This window comes from Pristiophorus japonicus, chromosome 6, assembly GCF_044704955.1.
Source record: "Pristiophorus japonicus isolate sPriJap1 chromosome 6, sPriJap1.hap1, whole genome shotgun sequence".
Taxonomy (NCBI): domain Eukaryota; kingdom Metazoa; phylum Chordata; class Chondrichthyes; family Pristiophoridae; genus Pristiophorus; species Pristiophorus japonicus.
The window spans coordinates 45,557,827-45,580,842 of NC_091982.1; the positions used below are offsets into that span (position 1 = coordinate 45,557,827).

The 23,016-nt window shown below is 42.5% G+C and overlaps 1 protein-coding gene across 2 annotated transcripts in view; it reads left to right on the top strand.

Moving 5' to 3' along the window:
• The window catches only part of ar (androgen receptor), a 393,648-nt gene that overhangs the window by 322,182 nt on the left and 48,450 nt on the right, over positions 1-23,016 (top strand). The window contains exon 5 of one of the 2 annotated variants that reach the window (XM_070882802.1): positions 21,300-21,444. The exons of the other annotated variant lie outside the window; for it this stretch is intronic. Coding sequence (XP_070738903.1) covers positions 21,300-21,444 — 145 coding nt within the window. The remainder of the gene's footprint in view (positions 1-21,299; positions 21,445-23,016) is intronic. 2 annotated transcript variants of the gene reach the window in all.

Consider the following 23,016-nt stretch of genomic DNA (forward strand, 5'->3'; position numbering starts at 1 on the left):
TGTTAGCTGTTTCTTTGTCAGCAACACTCTCCGGGGCCTGTCCAGGCTTTTCCATCTGTTTTATTCAAAATCCCCATTACGTTAAAAATTCCCACATCGGCCCAGTTTGGACGGTTCCGTGGCTTGATTATATTATAATTCCGGGAGCAGTTACTATACCCCATATTTTGGCCTCCTTTGATGTTTCTAATCAGACAGACCGATTTCCCCGGTCTTCCTATTCCCGTTGTATTAGTGATAACAAAAAATGGGGGCCGTTTGGAATTATTGTAGCACGGTTGGTATCCCCCTTCAAAGGTAGTCAGATTGTAACCTGCTGACTTCCATTTACGTGCCCAATTTTCCGTATCCTGAAACGCATTGCCTGTTTTGTTTTCATTAATTATCCACTCAGCCATTTCCGAGATATTCAAGGGAACTGGCCTCAAGGGAATACCTCCCTTTGAGTGAATAGGAATATGCGCACAAACCCAACAACTAGAAATGTTACCTTGTTTGGCATAAATGTATGACATATATAAAAAGGTATTTACATGTAATTCCCTTGCTACCCTACTATTTCCCTTTGGTGCAGAAAGTCGGCTAGTAAGAAGTAGGCCTATGCCTAGAATACCTACAATCAATAATACAGTAAATTTATACATTTTCGCAAAAAGTAATTGTCCTTATTAGATTTCAGCTTCAGTTACGGGTGCTTATTTAACGTGTGAAGCGTGGATCCAGGCTTTATTTCCTTGAACTTTAACAGCTGCCTGGGTGGTCAATAACACTTGATAAGGTCCCTCCCACTTGGCACCCAAAGGTTCTTTATGCAACTTTTTCACATACACCCAGACTCCCGGGATGATGTCGTGTCCTCCTTCGGGTTGATTATCCCAAGCTGCCGATATTGGTTAAGTTCTGACAGTATGATAACAAAGTGTCACTCATTAAGTGAACATCAGCTTTCCGTATATCGATAGTTCCTGGCAGCGACATGGATCTTCCTGTTATAATTTCAAATGGGCTTAGATCTGTAGTTCTGTTCGGGGTTGCCCTAATGCTACATAGCACTATTGGTAGTGCCTGGGGCCATGGTGTTCCTTCTTGGTGATATTTGGCAAGCTGTTGTTTCAGAGTTCGATTCATTCGCTCTACTTGTCCTGATGATTGTGGATGATAAGGACAGTGTAAATCCCACGTAATGTTCAGTAACCTACAGACTTCTTGGCAGACAGCACCTGTGAAGTGTGTTCCCTGATCTGAGTCAGTGCTACTCGGGACTCCCCATCGGGGAATGTAATCCTTACACAAGACCTTTGCAGTGTGATTGGCTGTGGTTCTTTTAGTTGGGACAGCTTCTACCCATCTAGAGAATCTGTCGACCATGACAAGAATGTTAGTGTATCCTTGGCATGAAGGAAGAGATATATAATCAACCTGCAGATGCTGGAATGGTTCAACAGGGGCAGGGGGCCTCAGTTGGGGCATTACCATGATGGATCCAGAATTATTTTTCTGGTAGACCACACAACGGTCTGTTACCAGCTGGGCATGTTTTTTAAATCCCCGGCCCCACCAGCTTTTCTGGAACCGTGCCGTCATCTGTTGTGAGGCCAAGTGTCCCCACGAGTGGATCTGTTAGGCTAAAAAAGGCATAAGCGCTTGTGGCACGACTGGCTTGTCGGTAACTCTTTGTCTCCAGACACCATCTTCGCATAGCTTAATTCCTGCCTCAATCCATGTCCATTTTTCCTCTCTGGAGCACTCACCTTGCATTGTTTGAAGGTCTCATGTCAGAGTGCTGAGTGCTTTTAATCTGCACATCTGTGTTGGTTCTTCTGGAGGAATGCCCTGTGAGGCGGCATCTTTAGCTGCCTGGTCGGCTAGGGCATTTCCCTGTGCTTCTGTGGTATTTTCCTTGGTATGGGCCTTATACTTCAGGATGGACACTTCCTGAGGTAATTGTATGGCCTCCAGTAAGTCTCGGACTTCTTTTCCATTTCGGATAGGTGTACCAGCAGCAGTGAGGAATCCTCTTTTCCGCCATAACAGACCAAAGTCGTGAGCGACTCCAAAAGCATAACGCAAATCTGTGTAGACATTAGCTGTCTGTCCTTCTGCTATTCGACCTGCTTCTGACAGGGCCCGTAACTTGGTCTGTTGTGCTGACGTTCCTGAGGGTAAACATCCTTTTGCCACTACCTCATATAAGGTTGTAACTGCCCATCCTGCTTTTCTTGTACCATTGTCAACAAAGGAGGAACCATCTGTAAACAGGATGAGGTGTGGGTTGTGCAGAGGCTCCTCTGCTGCTAAGGCTGCTTCTTCTGTTTCTTTGAAAATCTCCACGCAGTCATGCTCTTCACATTCTGCCCCCTCTTGCTCCCTCGATTCTGACATCGGGAGCATAGTTGCGGGATTAACCGGGCTGGCCCGGATGATATGGAGATTAGGAGCTTCCAAAACTGCTGTCCAGCGGGTCCATCTTGCTGTTGTCACCTGAGACATTCTATTCATAGACAGCAAAGCGTGTACGGTGTGGGGACACTTGACAATCAGCTTTTGGTCGAGGACTAGACCCGCAGTGATCATTACCGCTCGACATGTAGCTTCCATGGCCCTTAGGCAACTTCCCCATCCGAGGGCTACCGCATCCAGTTTTGCCGAATAATAGCCAATAGGTCTTTGCCAATCCCCATGTTCTTGTGTCAGTACAGCTGTCATATATCCTTCTTTCTCATGGACAAACAGGGTAAATGGCTTACCACTGTCGGGGATTCCCAGAGCCGGTGCCGAACACAAAGCCTTTTTCAAACTCAGGAAGGCCTCTTGCTGTTCCTTAGTGAGGGTGATGGCTTCTTTAGAGGCACGTTTCCCCTTTAAAATATCATTCAGTGGCTGAGCAAGCTGTGTGAAGGAGTCAATCCAATTTCTGTTAAAGTTACACAATCCCAAAAAAGACCTTAGTTCCTGAATAGTGGTGGGTTTTTTAGCAGCCCGAATGGCTGCAGTTCTATCCTGGGTAAGTTCTCTCTTTCCTTGTGAAATCTTTTGTCCCAGGTATACAACCTCTTCTTGGGATATTTGTGCTTTGTCGATGCTGGCTTTGTGTCCTTTCAGCCGAAGGTGATCCAGCAAAGCTCGTAAATCTTGTTCATGCTGTTCTTCCGTGTTTGAAGCTCGCAGGATATCGTCTAGATATTGGATGACTGTGGATGACAGGGGAGGTAATTCTCGCAAATGGCTTTGTATAGCCATGTGGAATACCGTAGGGCTGTTGTGGAAACCCTGCGGTAACCGGGTCCAAGTATACTGTTGTCCTTGGACCGTGAAAGCAAACCACTGTCGAACCTCCGGTGCCAGAGGCACCGACCAAAATCCGTTGGCCATATCTATAACCGAGAAATATTTATGTTCCGGTTTGAGGGCATTAAAAATGGTGGAGGGATCTGCGACCAAAGGAGCTTTTTGATCAATACACTGGTTAGCTTTCCTTTAATCGACAGTCAAACGGCAAGTCTCATTAGATTTCTGTACCGGCCACATGGGGCTATTGGAGGAGCTATGCGTTTTAATAAGCACCCCTTGTTTCTCCAGTTGCTGAATAACCGGTAAGATTCCCACGATGGCAGTTGGACTGATGGGATACTGTTTAGTGCATGGAGGCTTGGTCCCTGTAAATGACGCAGGCTCCATCTGGAGTAGGCCACAATTGTTCTTAGCTTTAGCCCATATCGGGTGTTCCTTCAATTCTTCTTTCTTCAAAGTTCTAATTGACCGTGTCACCCGACCATCCTCGAAATGCAACGATGAATCTACTTGGATTAGAACGTCCATTCCCAAAAGGGGTTGATCTACTGGACCTATCCAGACCGGCGTGGTTAGTTCATGTGGACCCAGCCCTATAAGTACTGGTGTTGTCCTTTTAATTTCCATTTTATGGCCCCCAACTCCATAGGCTGTACGTGCCCTACCATCCAACGGCAAAAAGTCTCCAAATTGTAGGGGTAAGCATGTTAATTCCGCCCCTGTGTCTAAAAGACAGTCCACATCCTTATCGCCCACCCTCACAGTTATATATAGCCCATCTCCCCTTTGTTGTATTAGTGCGAGGAGGGGGGCCAGGGTGGGCTCTGATCGTTTTTTGCTATCCCAAGTAACTCCTGTTGTTGTATTGTCAGTCGCTTAAATGCTTCTATGAGGTCGTTATCTTGTGTCAAGCCTGGCTTGTTGGCTGAATTGTATCCCTGGCTGAGTCCTCTTCCCCAGCCACGACCTTGCTGTTTTGCCCTGCACGTCTTGGCCCAGTGACCTTCTTTCCCACAATAATGACATTTTCCGGGTAATTTTCCTAATAACTGTTTATCAGAATCCTGGGATTTCCATCCCATAGCCTGTACAGCTCGGACTTTAGCTCCCATATCCCGATCTAATTGGTTACATCGATCCACCAATGCTGCAAAGGTAGTTCCTCTACCTTCCCAGTCCGGTAACACTACCTTAAGCATTTTGGACAGTTCTGGCTTTAGACCTGCCACGAAAGCTGCTTTCAAGGGTCCAAACACTTGTCCATCCATTTCCTCATCCGTATTATTCATACCCGAATGTTCTAGCCACGTGCATCTAAACCCCCCTCATCTTACTCCAGGACCTCCTCTGTTCCTTTCTGTTGGCAGGCTGCAATTTTTCCCCAGTCTGTCTTAGCTGGACTGAAGGCTTGCAGCCAGTGTTTAATCGCCTCCCATCCTGCATCTAAATCTTGCTCATCCTGCCCCAAAGCTTCTTCTACCTTGTCGTGCAATTTTCTTCCCTGTATTTTTGGCACATTGTGGTCAAAATTTGCACTCCGTCCCAGGGATGAAGTTGATATATATTTCTTAAGCGGTCCAATTGGTCCCACATTTTTACTCCCCCTTTCTTTGGATTGGGCAATTCCTTGGACCATTTATCAATTTTCTCTGGGTCTGCCGGATCATGAATTAAGTATTTTTCGTACGCCCTTTCCCTCGTTTTTTTTGGTTCCGCCCTCATCCGCAGTCTCTTCTGATTTGACTACAACTCGTCTTTTTTTAAACGGGGCAAAGCGCACCCCTAATTCTTCATCCTCCGACACTGTCTTGTCGGAGGATTCAGAATCCGTATCTATTCCTCTGTCGTGTCTTCGGGTTTGCGCTTTTAATTTATCCAAACATGGGTACCCTGTTTTCCTTTTCCTATTACTGTCTCTTGACCTAATGATTTTTTCCATACTTTAATTTCACCTTTAAGATCTTTAATTTCCGCTTCCAGCTTTTCAAGTTCAAGCTTTTTCTGTCGCAGCTGCGCACAAACTGCTTGCAATTGATCCTTTGTACTGGTCAGGTCCCTATCATGTTGGGAACGCATTATAATTTCATTCCGGTTTCGGATATTTCCCATAACCGCTAGGGACCATCTAGTTCGCTCTTTATTTTTCATACGGGTCGTTTTGCCCCAGACCCTTTTAATCTCGTCCAAGGACCATTGTCCTTTGGAGGTTCCGTACTTTTGTTCGATCTTAATATAGGTTTTAGATCAATTGAATTGTTGCTCTATGTATTCTTTCAACTGTTCGAGAATTAAATCTAGCGAAACTTCAGGTGGTGCCTGCCCACCTTTAAGAGTTGTAGGCAATTCTTTGCTCTTATCTCCTGCTGCCATAATACTGAGTTCTTTACTGGGGTCTCGAGTTGTAGGCTTTCTAGCCGATCAATAGGTCGGTGATTAATTAACTAACACACTGCCGAAGTTTAGACGTCTATGGGACCTCGAGCCGACTACTAACCAGAGGGTTCGCAAACCGGAGGCTTTCGGAATCGCGTAGAAGGAGAGGCGAATTTAGACTTTTGACCGAGGACTTTTTTTTTAAAAAAGAGGTGTCCTTACCTCAGTATGTAGGTCCGATGTCCAAAATTCAGTTTCTTTCCTCAGTGATCCTGTTCGTGACGCCAAAATTGTTAGATCTCTTAATTTCCAATGAAATACGAACTCCGATTGTAGTTTTAACTTCTTTAATTTGGCAGACAGCAGTAACAAGTTCTTGGCTTTAAGCCAGGTCTTTATCCTTCTGGGACCACATGGTCAAAATGGCTATACTTATACCTGGATCAATTTACAGAAAAGAACTCGCCTTCTTTGACCTTATTGGCTCAATTAATAGTCTTTTAACTTTTTAATTGGCTCGCTACCCAAGGGTCCTAAAATGTCAAGTTGATTGATGCCTTAATGCAACATGCTGAACTGCATGTAGCAGCCTTGACTTGGGGGTCTGTGAATTTTCACAGTCTGTCTAAATGCAGCCTGTTTGAATTCTCTATCACTTAGTGTTGTATTGCATAAATATAGGACTAGAACTGTACAGAGTTGTTCGTAAATAAATGAACTGCCTCTGTCTTGGCATGTTATTTAAAATCCGACCATGCCCTGTGGTTGTGCTGTTTGGAGGATCAATACATTTTAAATATGTATACATATATATATATATGCTGAACAGTACCAACCCATAGTGAATGTGTTAATTCACAAGATAATTAATGATGAGGAAGGCCATTTGACTCATATTTTATCCATCCAAAGAGATCCTGACACCGCATCCATTCTAGTTTCTAATTGTTTCTTAAATGATTCCAGGGTTTTTGCTGCCACTACTCTATTTGGAAGTTTATTCCTCACGTTGATCACTCTTCAAGTGAAGATTTTCCTGATTTCTCAAAATTATGGTAGCATAGTGGTTATGTTACTGGACTAGTAATCTGGAGACTTAAATTCAAATCCCACCAAGGCAGCTGGGGGAATTTATATTCAACTAATTAAATGTTTTAAAATCTGGAATAAAAAAGCTAGTATCAGTAATAGTGACCATGAACCTACCATTTTGTTGTACGAACCCATTTGGTTCACCAATGTCCTTTCGGGAATTAAATCTGTCGTCCTTACCTAGTCCAGCCTATATGTGACTCCAGAACCACAGCAATGTTGACTCTTAACTACCCTCTGAAATGGCTTAGCAAACCACTCAGTTGCACCTATCCACCACAAAAAAGTCCAATAGCTCTGTGGGAGTATCTATACTACATGAAATGCAGCAGTTCAAGAAGATGGCTCACCACCATCTTTTGGGAAATTAGGGATGGCCAGTAAATGCTGGTTTTGTCAGCGACGCCCACATCTCTTGAACAAATTTTTTAAAGCCTCATGGCTGATGTCATTACTGTCATTTATCTCCTTACGTAAGCACTTACTGTATCAGGAGACAAGCAATGCATTCCTCTCATGATATTTCGAAGCCATCCTGTTTACATTGAAAAGTCTATTGCTCCACGATACAAAGAAGTTTGACTGTCAATCTTTTAACTTTCCATGATGTCCAACATCACCACTTTTTATTTCTTATAGTGAAGTAGACTGTTTATACAGTATAATTCTAGTCCATAGGTGCTGAACTATGTTTCAAACTGTTATCCACCATTCATGATTTCCAAAGATAGATGTTCCTTTTTCAACTTCAACATTACGTCGTTTCATATACACTGACAGTCATGTAGGGCCCAAGTTTCCACATTTTTAGGAGCAACTGGTGGAGAACGGACTATCTTAGAAATCGCAATTCTCCACATTTTTTTTTCTGCAGTTCTAGTCAGGTAGAACAGTTCTACTTTGGAACAGAATTTTTTCTTCAAAAGGGGGCGTGTCCGGCCACTGACGCCTGATTTCAAAGTTTCCACAGTGAAAACGTACTCCAAACTAAAGTAGAATGGAGCAAGTGAAGATTTTTGTTGAACTGAAAAAACCTGTTCTACACATTAAAAAATTAGGCGCAGATTACAAATTAGGCGTCCAGAACGAGGTGGGGGGGGAAGGGAAGTCATTAAATTCTACAATCAATCCTTATTTATACTTCTACAAATATTATACAAATAAAAGCAACCTGAATAAACATTTATAAGCAAAGAAAAGATTAAATAAACCATCTTCCTACCTGTGTGAAAGTGCTTCAGCCATCGTTCGTTCCCGCGGGGGTGGGGAAGCAGACAGCCGTTGGTTGCCGCGGAGGGGAGGGAGGGGAAGGAGACAGCCGTTTGTTGCCGTGGAGGGGAGGGAGGGGAAGGAGAAGGAGACAGTGAGAAGGGTAGCCTCAGTGCTGATGTGCTGATGGCAATGTGCTTTTATTAAAAAATGTTCAAAAATTAAACAGCTACAAAGAACTACAAAAATGGCTAAGTGCCAATGTTTTTTTCACACTGAGCATGCGCGAACGCTCCAACGCGCACGCGCAGCATTGCCAGCAGGAAAAAAACTAATTTAAATAGTACCCGCCCCCTCCCACTTACAAAATCGGCGCGAGTGTAGGCTCCGCCACCCTGGGCGCCGCACCAAACAGACAAGGAGCTGCAAAGCGCTCGAGAATAGCGCATTTTTTTTCTGGTGCCATTTTAGGCGCGAAAAACGGGAGCCCAGCTCGGAGGGGCACCTGTTTTTTATCCTGTGGAAACTTGGGCCCGTAATGTCAGGCTGTTTATACTATACAATTAGAAAAGAAAATTGTTTCCTTTATTGCTTGCCAGTCTTAAACAGCCCCTAGTGTCTCCCTTTTGGGTTTATCTAAGGGCTTAATCATAGCCATCTCATTCCATTTGCTCGTCCAGTATAGGTTTCACCATCAGTATCAGAAGTTATGCATATTTCTGACGATACTTCAAAGCCATCCTTTTTATATTGGAACGTCTATAGCTCCACAATACAAAGTAGTTCGACTGTTAATCCTTTAACTCACCACAATGACCAACACCCCACAGCTTTGAGTTAATTAATAGCCTTTTGTATGGAACTTTATGAAAAGCCTTTTGAAATTCAAGGTGCACCATGCCATCGGGCTTCCCACAGTCTATTTGGGTCGTCACTTCCTCAGAAAAGTCGAGGAGATTAGTCAGGCAGAAACTTCCTCTTCTGAATTCAGGTTATTGTACAGATAATTCTCAAGTTTACTCTTCATAATCGATTCCTTTATTTTACATGGAATGGAAGTTAGACTAATGGGTCTGTAGTTTTCTTTGTTTTGTTACTAAAAAAAAAAGCCTCTCTTACCATTCCTTGCCACATAGCTTTAGGATAAATGTTTCCTCTGTGCTTTCTGAACAGTGTAAAATTTCCTCCCTTGAATCTTGTTTGGTTGTCTTTCACCAAAGACATATTGTAAGTAGCGTTTTTTTATTGGTGAGTGGTGGAGGGAGATGAGTGGGAGAAACAATCCAGCAATAGTTTGCTGGAATTTTAGTAAAGAAAAAGATGGGAACCTTACCTGGCCTCACCCTAGATCCAGAGTGGATCCCTATGTATATTATTCAAATAAGGTGTTGAATGTGAGTGAGAAATGCCAGCATCAATCACTCTTTCTCCTTAACAATAGCTTATGTGAATAATGACTGAATTCATAGATATTTTTTCCAATGGGCAAATTGAAATAGTTTGTTCCATGCTTTGGCTAAATATATGATAACTGATGGCTATAAACGAAATTAAATTAATATTAAATCCATTAGGTACCTGGCATGGATTTTTTTTCTTCATTTAAGTATCCTCTGCAGTTAGGGGGAATAAGACAAACATTGATTCGTTCTTAGGAAATCAAATCATGGGAGTAAATTTCCTCCAGGGTTCTCCTGATTGTCCACCAGAATGTTTATGTAAGAGCCAAGGAAATCCTGGAAAAGCAACATTAAATGACATTTATGCATTTTTCTGAGGCTCTTCCGCTAAAGTTATAGTGGACAAGCAAGGAGAACTGCTGCCAAAATTCACCCCCTATGTGCTTTGCATAATCACAAGATGTTGTCATGATGTTGTGCATAAGTGGTGACGCAGGTTATCTGCTACTGTGTCATATAAAGGTCCAGGACTTGCGCCAATGCATCAATTCCATTTGCAAAAGCTAAAAAAGGTTGCTCTTCGTATTGCACGCTCATTAGCATATGCAGGTTCCAAATCTTGGTATTTTCAAAACTGTTTTGAAGTAATGCTCACATGTTTACTAAGCATTACTATCTAAATTTGGCTGCTGCAAATTATTGTCTATGGCAGTTCTGTCTTCATAGCTATGGCCGACCTATAGGTGCTTCAACCTCATAACTTGCCTCCTCTCCCCCTCCCCAATCCCTAAATTGTTATGTTCCTAGAGTTGTATGGAATATGTTTAAACATGTGAGTAGGAATCCATGTGCATCAGTATCTACCCGTCATGGCAATGTTTTGATGTGTATAGTAAGTGCATGGTTTGCCCAGAATCAATCAAGGGAGATTTTACTCCTATATTTTATGGTGCATGCGTATAATTTGAAGAATGGAAGAAAATTGAAGGTACACTTACCACAGATACAGGTTTTGAGAGCATAATGTTATCACTGATGCACCAAGGTTACCAGGAAAATGTTTCTTGCATACCATACAATTTTATGTTGCTTTTGGTTGGTGCAGAAACAGCTAATTTATCTCTCAATTCAATGCATTGTTTCGTGTCTGTGTAACAAATTGCACTTCTTTAAAAAATCATTTATTGTGGATGTTATGGACTGAACAGTTGGATCGTAGGAGGTAATTTTCAGTTCAAGTGAGGACAGAAAACTGGTTGTTGCACACCGGCCACCTGTTATTAAATCAAGTGCAGTGTGTAATGGGTGGCCATAGCACAACCGCTAGTTATATACTGCGCTTCATTTAATAACGTAGTGCAACCACTAGCTTTCTGCCCTGCCGATGTTACCGTATGGCAAATCATAATGTTATATTAAAACATTGAAAATTTTACCAGAATTCCATTTGGAGGTTTTCAGCTTTTCAGATTGCTAGTATGTTTGATGAGACAAATCTGTTTGAGGAAAGCTTTGCTGTGCAAATTGTATCAATCTGATTGGCTTTTTCCTTTACAATGCATTCCTTCATTCTATGCTTCCACTACTACAGCACTGTCTTACAGATATTAAATGTTATTCTTGGTAAAACAACTGAGATTGTCACTATAATGTGTACGTTACCAAGCAATTAATGTACAGATTATTTGAAACTTTTGGAGACAAAGTGATATGATGCAAATGGAACATACGTGCTAACTGTCAGTTTTGCGGGTGCTGTATAAGTGCCAGTATTTGCTAACAAAATCAGCACAACACACTCCTGCAGCACCACTCCTATTCAACTGCAGCTGCGGCAACAGCAGTTCACATCAATTGCATACAGCAAAAAGAAAGGCTTGCATTTATATAGTGCCTTTCATGACCTCAGGATGTGCCATAGCACTTTAAAGCCAACTAAGTATTTTTTGCAGTGCAGGCATTGTTGGTAGTGCAAGAAAAAGATTGCGAGCTTGAACTGAAGCAGAAAAATATCAGCTAGAACATGTGAGGAGGGAGCATTGAATAGTATCTGCTTGAATGGCAATAGAAAAAGAGTACCAGCTTGAATGTGGGTGAGCGGTGTATTGTGCCAGTTTGATTGGAAAGTGGAAGAAGCATGAACTGTTTGGAGGCAGATAAATGTACTGTTAAATTGAGAGGTAAAATGAATGACAAACCCATGAGTGGAATAGTATAACAGATCAACTCAGACCAACAGTGAATAAAACCAATAAATACTAAAGGAACAAAAAGTATTTTACAGATGAACTGCATTAAAAAAGGAACAGAACAAAAGGAAAGGGGAGGGAAAACACACAAAATAGAATCTGTAAATGAGAAACAAGAAATCTTTTAATAGCTGAAATGTTATTAGCGTGAGACAATAAGAGGTATAATGAGAGAAATCAAAGACCCTTACAAGACCCAGAGAATGTGTGAAAAGCTAAGGACGTGGGAGCTGAGGAAGATAGAAACGGAAGATAAAAACTGGCGAAAGTAGAGCAGGTTGCGGTGGGCCAGGAGCCTGGGCGAAGACAAAAGGTCAACACAAATGGGGCCAAGTTTCGGCCTGAGTTGCGCCTGTTTTTTTGGAGCAACTGGTTTAGAATGGAGTATCTTAGAAATTGCAATTCTCGGCATTTAGTTTGCTCCAGTTCTAGTCAGTTAGAACAGTTTCAGTTTGGAACAGATTTTTTTTCAAAAGAGGGCATGTCCGGCCACTTACACCCGTTTTGAAAGTTTAGGCAGTGAAAACATACTCCAAACTAACTTAGAATGGAGTAAGTGTAGATTTTTGTATGCTCAGAAAAACCTTGTCAACACTTAGAAAATCAGGCGTAGGTTACAAATCAGGTGTAGCGAATGAGGTGGGGGGGGTTTAAAGGGAAGTTTACAAACATTAAACACTTCAGTTTTACAAATAAAGAGCCATCATCAATAATAAATGATAAATACATTAATAAATCAACCAATAAATCAATCAAAAAAAAATTAAAAAATCAATAAATAAAACATTTTCTACTTACCGACTGCAGCAGCGGGAGTCCTTCAACAGCGTGCTGGGACGCCCCCCCGCCCCTCCCAGTGTGTCTCTGTCAGTGTCTCTATCTCTCTGTCTGTCTGTGTGTGTGTGTCTCTCACTCTCTGTCTGTCTGTGTCACTGACAGCGAGTGGGGGGGTGGGAGAGGGGAGGAGAGGAGGGGGAGGGAAGGAGGGGAGGGGAAGGGAGGGAGGGAAGGAGGGGAGGGGAGGGGGGAAGGAGAGAAGGGAGGGAGGAGAGGGAAGGAGAGAAGGGAGGGAGGGAGGGGGGGGAGGGGAAGGGAGAAGGAGGCTGAACGGGCCGGGCCCAAGACTTCGGGCTGGACCCACCCCCAACACCGGATTTACAGGTAGGTGGTGTCGGGCCCCGGGTCTGGGGTGGGGGGGAGCGGGAGTCAAGTTGGGTCGGGTCGGGAGGAAGCAGGAGCTGGGCATGGGAGGCAGTCTTATCCAAGCAGCCCCAGTGAGGCCATTCGGCCAGGGCTTCGGGCCCCTCCCACACAGTTTTGGGCACCTGGAGCTATTGCACATGTGCGCCCACTGTAGTGCGCATGTGCAGAGGTCCCGGCACTGTTTTCAGTGCAGGGACCTGGCTCCGCCCCCCCACAGCTTGTGCTGCGCCGCGCCCAGCTCCAGAGGACCTGCAGGGAGCAGGAGAATAGGTAAGTTTTTTTTAGGCGCACTTTGTGGCGCGAAAAACGGGCGTCCAGGTCGGGGCTGCGCCGTTCTAGGCGCGGCCCGAAACTTGGGCCCATTGGGTGCAGACTACCCCACCAGCAGGATGTTTCGATGCAGGGCCCCTACCCTAAGATCAAACCATTCCTCCTCATATTCCTCACCCCATCCCACCCACATTACCAGCATCTCCTGCCAAAGAAAAAGTGGGAGCTATAATTGTTATTACAGTCAATATTAAGGACTGGTAAGTGCCTAATAGAAGGATAATGTGCTGTTTGTTGAAATTGCGTTGAGCTTTATTTGAACCGTGTCAAAGACCAAAGTCGGAGAGGTCAGAGTGAGAGTGGAATGAGCAAGCAACAGGGAGCTAGGTTTACACTAGCAGATAGAACAACGATGTTTAGCGAAGCAGCCATCTAATCTGTGTTTGGTCTTCCCAGTTTTGAGGAATTTATGTTTGAGCTTAAGTTAAAATCCTGTGTAACAATTTTTTTTAAATCATATGCTGTTTGCAAGTTATCCACTTCTTTGAGGGCTCTGTCAGCTTTTTTGAAGTTGGTTAGCTTTTGTTGGTTTTTGAGGCATGTACAATATATGCTAATGAAAAATAAACAAATGGTCAGAATTATGAGAATAAGTCTGTAATAAAAACAAACTATGCAGAAATAATAAACAAAGAATATGAATGAAAATGCCAGTTCCAAGACAAAAAAAATAGTGAAGAAATTCTGTGATTCCACGTCTCCTGCACGTGCAGCCCGATCACAGATTTAAGTTCTCTTTTACCAAGGGGCATAGTGACATCAGAATCTTTTTCCAGTCTGTCTCTAAGAAACACATACAACAATCGTTCTTGAGCGCACATTTTTTGGAGTGGGTTGCATTTACCATTGCAGAATTTAAAAAAGCATGATTTGAGGAATATCGGTGTTATTGTTAGTCGGCTTTAAAAAATATTCAGTGAGCAACAGCAAGCATTTTCCTTTAGTACTCGTTTTTGCTTCTGATTACAACTGCAGTTTCCTCTGATGCAGTCCATTTGCTGCAGTCATGGCGTATTTTCCACCTGCTAAAACAAACGGTCCTTTCTCTGGTGAAACGCAAGTGTCATTTTGATATTTTAATGCATAAATGGCTATTACATCTAATAATAGCGCTAAAGAGTATTGCTTTATTTCAGTATTCTGGTTATTCATTCACCAGACCTGTTTTTTTTTTAAGTTGTAACTGATTGATTGTTGAAGAAAGAAAGAGATAAAAGGAGCTGCAATGTTCCTGCCAGTGTTAACCTGTGAAAGGGACCTGAAAATTGTTCTGCAGTGACCTTTCCGGGTCCACAGTATAAATGTGCACTTTTTCGATTTTCACTTCCCGCAGAAAAATATAGCTGCCATAGCAAGAGCTTTATTATGCATAGATATGCAGTCCTCACATTTCTGAGTTTTGGACAAGAATTCTTTCTGAACGTGAGTCTGCCCATTCAAAGTGAATGTTGAAGGCAAGTTGCATTCCTACATGAGGAACGGAGCTCTTAACGGGCACATAACCATTTTTTATACTGGCATCTTTACACTAAATGCAGATTTTAATTTTAAAACAGGTTTTAGTACTTGAAGATGATCAAAGAAGGCATATTGGGGAAGTTAACTGGTACCAGAGTCAGTTGGTTTGCACCATCCACTGAATCGCTAACCGTGTCCGCAGGCCGTGGCATTAATACCTGCCAAATGACCAAGAGGAGCGGCCTTTTCAGGTTCCGGTCAGCATAAGGGCAATTTCAGCATTGCACCATCTGCGAGAAGGATATTTGCAAACAATTTGCACCACAGGAACCAGTGGTAGTTAAGGTTACCTACGCGCTCAATTTTATGTCTCTGGTTTCTTCAAGGCTAGCACAGGTAACATCTGCAATATCAGGCAATTTGCTGTACATAGATGTATTAAACAAATGACTTTTGCATTAATAAGAAAATCCAGATCATGGCGGGCAATGCCTGCTTCCCAGACATTAGCCATAATATTTTAATTCTAATTTGTGAACATTTGTGAACAGAGACTGTCTGTAGGATGAAGGCTGTCTTTGGTTTCAAATAAGTGTTGCCCTTCGTAAACCAAGGCTACCCTCTTCAGCCTTGGTTAATATCGCCAGAAACCGAGCACAAATGCAGCAAAACCCATGTATAGCTCTGAAGATCTTTATAGAATTTATTAGCATCTTGACAGCACTTATCCTGACAGATCATAGGGTCTTCGGTCATATGGTACATCAGGTCTCCTTGAGTGTCATCTACTGCATGACTTTGCAATACAAGGAGACTGAATCATGGAGGAATAGGAGGAAGCCACTCTGCAAGCAAGAACTGAGCAAGGCCCTGACATTGACACAGATGAATATCGCCATAGAAACACATTTTCAGCCAAGTTGACAGTTGCACCAGCTGGTCATGCAGGATACACATTCAACATGTTTTTTGAACCAACTATTAGAGGATCTCTTCAATGCATCAAATGACCCAAATATTTTCCCTGCACTTATCCCAGTTACCATTCATACTAATCCTGTGTGCTGTTACCTTATTCTGCATCATTGGAACAAAACTCTGGATAAAAGTTCACAAAGTGCAAACAATTTATTTCTCTGTGTACATCTTACTCTTTTTGGCCCAATGCGTATGTTTTGTATCTGCCTTTTTAATTTTAAATCCGGATTCTGTCAAAGTGACTCCTCAGTGGAAAGAGTAAGTATGATGGCAGGTTGAGCTGTTTAGGACTAAAGTAGCCCTATATTTCCTTGTGCGCTTCAGATGGCTCTGCAACTACTTTCTGACATCTACTGTCATTTGCGCAGGGGGCCTTCAAATAGGCACTTCAGTTTCAATGGCTTCTGTAGCCATTTAAATAGCTGCACCAGCACATAATATCCCGCATTCCGGTGTGAGTCTCTAGAGGCAGTCTCCTGTATAGGCAGAAGCTCTAAATGGATATATAATGAGACCCGAACACAAATGTTCATGTGCGAATGGCCATGCAGTATGTCGGGTAGGTGTACTGCTTTGCATGGCAATTCCTACTGTATAATCTTAAGATCGATCCTGTAGTGCTTTTATGTGACCTTTGTTGTCCTAATAATGATAGTGTAGCTAATCAACATGCACCAAGATTTTTTCTTTTATTCGTTCCTGTGTTCAGTTTTGGTCTCTAATCTGAGGAAGGACGTTCTTGCTATTGAGGGAGTGCAGCAAAGGTTCACCAGACTGATGCCCGGGATGGCAGGACTGATTTATGAGGAGAGATAGGATTGACTGGGCCTATATTCACTGGAGTTTAGAAGAATGAGTGGGGATCTCATAGAAACATATAAAATTCTGACGGGACTGGACAGGTTAGATGCAGAAAGAATGCTCCCAATATTGGGGGCGTCCAGCACCAGGGGTCACAGTCTAAGGATGAGGGGTAAGCCATTTAGGACCGAGATGAAGAGAAACTTCTTCACCCAGAGAGTTGTTAACCTGTGGAATTCTCTTCCGCAGAGAGTTGTTGGTGCCAGTTCGTTAGATATATTCAAGAGGGAATTGGATATGGCCCTTACGGCTAAAGAGATCAAGGGGCATGGAGAGAAGGCAGGAAAGGGGTACTGAGGTGAATGATCAGCCATGATCTTATTGAATGGTGGTGCAGGCTTGAATAGCTGCCTTCTGCACCTATTTTCTATGTGGGCATCACTGACGTCATTTATTACCCATCACTATTTGCTCGAGAAGTTGATGGTGAGCCACCTTCTTGAACCACTGCAGTCCGTGTGGTGAAGGTACTACCACAGTGCTGCTAGGAAGGGAGTTCCAGGATTTTGACCCAGCGACGATGAAGGAGCGGCAATATATTTCCAAGTCAGGGTGGTGTCTGACTTGGAGGGGAACGTGGAGGTGATAGCGTTCCCATGCGCCTGCTGCCCTTGTCCTTCTAGGTAGAGGTTACAGGTTTGGGAGGTGCTGTTGAAGAAGCCTTGGTGAATTGCTGCAGTGCATCTTGCAGTTGGTACACATTGCAGCCACAGTGTGCCGGTGGTGGAGGGTGTGAATGTTTAAGGTGGTTGATGGGGTGACTATCAAGCGGGCTGCTTTGTCCTGGATGGTGTCAAGTTTCTTGTGTTGTTGAGCTGGACTCATCCAGGCAAGTGGAGAGTATTCTATCACACTCCTGACTTGTGTCTTGTAGATGGTGGAAAAGCTTTGGGGAGTCAGGAGATGAGACACTCGCCACAGAATACCCAGCTCTGTCCTGCTCTTGTAGCCACAGTATTTATGTGGCTGGGTCCAGTTAAGTTTCTGGTCTATGGTGACCCTAGGATGTTGGTGGGGGATTCGACAATGGTAATGCTGTTGAATGTCACGGGGCGGTGGTTAGATTCTCTCTTGTTGGAGATGGTCATTGCCTGGCACTTGTGTGAACCGAATGTTACTTGCCACTTATCAGCCCAAGCCTGAATGTCTTCCAGGTCTTGCTGCATACGGGCATGGATTGCTTCATTGTCTGAGGAGTTGTGAAAGGAACTGAACACTGTGCAGTCATCAGCAAGCATCCCTACTTCTGACCTTATGATGGAGGGAAAATCATTGATGAAGTAGATGAAGATGGTTGGGCCTAGGACTCTGCCCTGAGGAACTCCTGCAGCTATCTCCTGGGACTGAGATGATTGGCCTCCAATAACCATAACCATCTTCCTTTGTGCTAGGTATGACTCCTGCCAGTGGAGAGTTTTTCCATTGATTCCCATTGACTTCAATTTTACTAGGCTTCCTTGATGCCACACTTGGACAAATGCTGCCTTGATGTCAAGAGCAGTTACTCTCACCTCATCTCTGGAATTCAGCTCTTCTGTCCATGTTTGGATCAAGGCTGTAATGAGGTCTGGAGTCAAGTGGTCCTGGCGGAACCCAAACTGAGTATTGGTAAGTGCCACTTGATAGCACTGTCGACGACACCTTCATTTCTTTGCTGATGATTGAGAGTAGACTGATGGGGTGGTAATTGGCCAGATTGGATTTCTCCTGCTTTTTGTGGATAGGTCATACCTGGGCCGTTTTCCACGTTGTCGGATAGGTACCAGTGTTGTAGCTGTACTGGAATACTTAACTAGAGGCGCATCTAGTTCTGGAGTACAATTCTTCAGCACGACAGCCAGGATATTGTCGGGGCCCATAGCCTTTGCTGTATCCAGTGCAATCAGCCGTTTCTTAATATCAAGTGGAGTGAATCGAATTGGCTGAAGACTGGCTTCTGTGATGGTGGGGACCTCGGGAGGAGGCCGATATGGATCATCCATTTGGCACTTCTGGCTGAAGATGGTTGCAAACCCTTTAGCCTTGTCTTTAAGAGACTGCCAAATATGACATCCAATTTATAAACCTATATACGCATAAGAAGGGACAGTATTGTTAACAGATAAGCTTGGAACATACTGTTGCTTTGCTATTGTAGGGTTAGTTGTGGCTTACTGAAGTAACAAAGCTTGCTGGTTATACAAACAATTTTGCTGTTTTAAGTCAGTGAGTTAAAATATGCGCTAATCAGCTGTAAAGTAAAATTAGGAGGCAGTGAAGTACTTGCAATAACACTTGGAAAGTAAAACATATGTTTATTCATCAAAACTGCTGCGGAATTGGGCTTCTACAGATTGAGGAAAGTCAGTTTTACAGGTCAGATGCTGCAAACTTTACCATCGAGTCAGGAAGAGGAGGCACACAGTCTGTGAGACTGCTGGTCACTCTCTTCAGAAGTGGATTTTTTCCAAGCATGGGAGGAAGTCATCATCATCATAGGCAGTCCTTCGGCATCGAGGAAGACTTGCTTCCACTCTAAAAATGAGTTCTTAGGTGACTGAACAGTCCAATACGAGAATTACAGTCTCTGTCACAGGTGGGACAGGGTGGGTGGGACTGGTTTGCCGCACGCTCCTTCCGCTGCCTGCCACAGTCCTAGACATGATTGGCTCACAGGCCAGGGCCCTTGTAATGTACATCCCAAGGTGGTCTAGCCACTAGCCTCCCAGCGAGATTCAGTGAAACCTGCCGCTTGCCATGGCTCTTACTGCTTCTACAGGAAATCACTTAGAACGGATGGTAGATTATGTATTAAACATCTGAAATGAAGTACAAGTATCAAGAAACAGCACCATATCAGCTCCAGCTGCCAACATTCACACTACATGTTAGGGGAAACAAGTGACCTGCATTTGATATGAGCATTGTGCCGCGTATTTATTTGTCATTTACGACAGCCAGGCAGGAACCCATTACAAAATACTAATAGATGGTATTGGAACAATTGAATATGAAAGTCTAGCCGAAGATGGCTTCAGTACAGTTACTTTGCAGATATAGTTATGGTGCTCCTTGGCGGGCACATCAGTCTTCCTTGTTGCATTGCTGGTAATTCCTCATTGGCATTTTTGTTTTCTTGCTCTGTCATCACTTTGCCATCTTGGTCATTGGTCTGCACATTGAAGTCCCTTTTCAAGGTGAAATCATGGATCATGCAGATTATATTGTCAAACTCTTAGCGTGGGGATTTTATTGCAAGGCTGTTTTCGATCAGTCCAGACATTGCTTTGAGATACCAATTTGATCATTCTGGTTGCAGCATAAGCTTTGATGTACTTGCGCTCTGCTTCTGTCCATTGTTGGCACCTGATCTGCAAAAGGTAACCTTGATCTTGTTGGTGCCAAACTTTCACTCTTTATTGACCTTCAAATAAGGGTGGTAGAGATGACAGCCTTAAAATGAAGGCATCATGAAAGCTTTTGGGTAAGTAGGCATTGACCTGCATAATTTTATGCAGGTGGGCACACACCACATGCGCAGTGAGATACTGTAAATCTTTTTGGTTCATTATGGGTACAGCATTGTGCACAGATTGCCCAAATGCCAGCATGGGTGCATTTGATAACCCTTTGCACTTTAAGATATCTAGGAATCCACAGGTTTTTAGAATTGTGTTTCCCTCTCACGTGATGAAACATTGGCCCTGTTGAATAATGCATTAATGATTTCAATAGTATATCTATGGACACCAAGCTGCTGCAACTGTAGACATCCCCAATGCTAGTCTGGAAGGAGTCCGATGCATAAAATTGAATCGGGCTGAATTAACAGCTATTGGCAGTACTATATGAATGGTAGATGTTATCTGGGTATCTTCCTCAAGGAGATGGCACAACCCTATTAATGTTTCCCTGCTAAACTTTACCATCATTAGGCAGATCTCTACTATCATTACCAGGTAGCTGCACCTAATATGGGAGAATCACTATGTAGCAGAGAAATAGGACTTGGTGGTAAATTTTGCATGCCACCTAACATCACATGTAATCCTTTACTGCTATTATTGGTCGAGCTCTGCCAGGTCCAGCACTGATAATGCACAATTAGGACTGCATTCAATGCACTAAAATTTGGAATGTGGAAAATATATTTGCAGTTACTACTCGTCTTTAAATGAGGAGTCGAGTTTTCACACTGCAAGCTCTGAAGCAGCATCAGTTCCATTTGAGATGAATGCAGTGAACAAGCAATGTGTTACTGTTGCAATATGGGCAGTTCACTATTAAGTGTCCAATCTTTGGGTTAATTGCCCTAACGCATGAATTGAGCACTTCAGCAGTCGCACAATAAATTTGACTTGCAGCGATTTGGAACTGACTTGGAAACAGCAGCAAACAAGCGCTATTTCACACTCCTCACATTGTTGACTAATATCACATATTTGCTGAGAGCATTTGCCTAAGCAATCATTTTTTTCCCATTAGGGAATTGTTTTAAAATAGGTCATGTTTATATCAAGAAATTATCAGTAACTATATTTGATTGTTAGAAGTTTCTCTGAAAATGGCTTACCAAGCTAAGATGATTATACTAAGACTTACCTGCTTACAACAAAGTGAAAAAATAAAGACCTTTTCAATTCAGTCCGAATCAAAGCCGGCATTATAATTTAACCACATGCGCCTGAGATGGTGGTTAAAGATATGCAGCAGGATCAGTGCACAAAACTTCAAATATCTTTGTATGCATTTGCGCCATTGTTAATTTGCTCTTTGTGCTTATCTGCTAAGAAACTCTGTTCTTTGCACAGCTGTGTACTGCTCAATGCATACTATCATTTAACATTATTTCAGTACAAGTACTCCTTGTCTGCAGGTTTTCGCAATTTACATGTGGATGACCAAATGAGCCTCATACAGTATTCGTGGATGGCAGTTATGGTCTTCGCAATGGGATGGAGGTCCTATAGAATTGTGAATTCCAGAATGCTCTACTTTGCACCAGACTTGGTATTTAATGAGTAAGTGAACATATTTCTGCTAGGAGTGTGCTGTGCACCAACTCAGGTTAAAATTACATAATTTATAAGCAATTCATGTTAAATATCCTAAAAATTACTTTTTGGCTGTGGTAGTCTTCCCTTCCCTGAATAAGGACCCTGATTCATACATGCTTGACTCTAAATCTATCACTCAAGCTTGGTCTGCTATAATTTCAAGCCCCAAGTTTGTTGTGGCTTCCAGTAATTCCAGAAATTCTTGTTTCCTGTCCATACCATAAGGGAACTGCTTGTTGCTTTTGAGAATGCAACAACTCCTAATTTTACACATTAAAACTAATGGCAAACGATAGACTTGACAGACCAAGCTTAAAATGCTTTTAATGCTCTAAACCCAAGAAATTGTGATACTACTGATTCTATATTATTGACTCATTGTTAGATTAAATTAATTTTTAAAGAAAAAAGTATACATCAAAATTGGCAATATTGCTCGGTACTTGCTTCAAACATCTACAAAAGTAAAAGTTTGTTGGAGCAGAATGATTCTGTCTTGTACCTAAATCAAATGATTTTAATGTGTTCCTCATATAGGTTGAGGGGAAGACAGGAAATGTAATTCATCCACAGTTATCATTGGGTACTATTGATGATGGGACTCTGAACTAGTCTGCTTTTTCAGTTGAGGTTTAAAAGACAGTTGCCGACTTAATTGTCAAATGTCTACAAATTATGTCAATTTAACTTCTGGGGAATTCTATGTGGATTTTACTTTTATTTAACAAATTGTGTTATTACTGGTATGTTATGTTCATGTTAATCTTTGTCATTAAAATGTTAAACTGTTTAAAATGTAGTATCTATTGTTTAACATGCGCCAATTATGAAATGCCATTTTTGATTTTCTTGAGTTATGCACTTTGCGAATACGCCCATAAAACGTTGCAGCTATTTTTTTCCCCCTCCTTGCCTGACCAGCATTTTGGAAGCATCCTAAGGTTCTGAAATATTGTGTGAGATGGGGCCTTTTTGGCTCGTCGTTTACCTACCTCATTTTTATCTGAGATACGGACAAATCATGCATATGGATAAAGTCTTTTCTGTTGTAAAGTAGACTTTATTGCATCTAATAGTTTCAATTTGAGAATAGATGTGTGGCTCCATTGGATACAAGTCCAGCAAGAGAACAGTTACTTTTGAAGAAAAAAATGATGACAATTTATTAAATTTAAGAAAAATTACAATTGCACTGGTCTGTACTCCAGTGTACAACTTTTAATCAAAAGAAAAAATGTGGGAGGAATGAAACTTAGGAAGGCCACTGCGCAAATTGCTCTAGTTTGTTTGGTTAGATCAACTTGTATCAATATCAGAGCAGGTTTTCTATATTTCTTTTGTGATTTAATATGAATTCGCTTGTTTCCCTTTGGATGATGCTCACTTATGTTTGTGAGCTTGAACACAAGTCAGTCACTTTGTCCATTTTATGGATGTGAGGTACCAAAAAATGGCTTCATAACTTCTGTTTATAAAATATGCTAATGTGTATGGATCAAAACTGGCTTAAAGGAGGGGGCATTCATGACCTAGTGC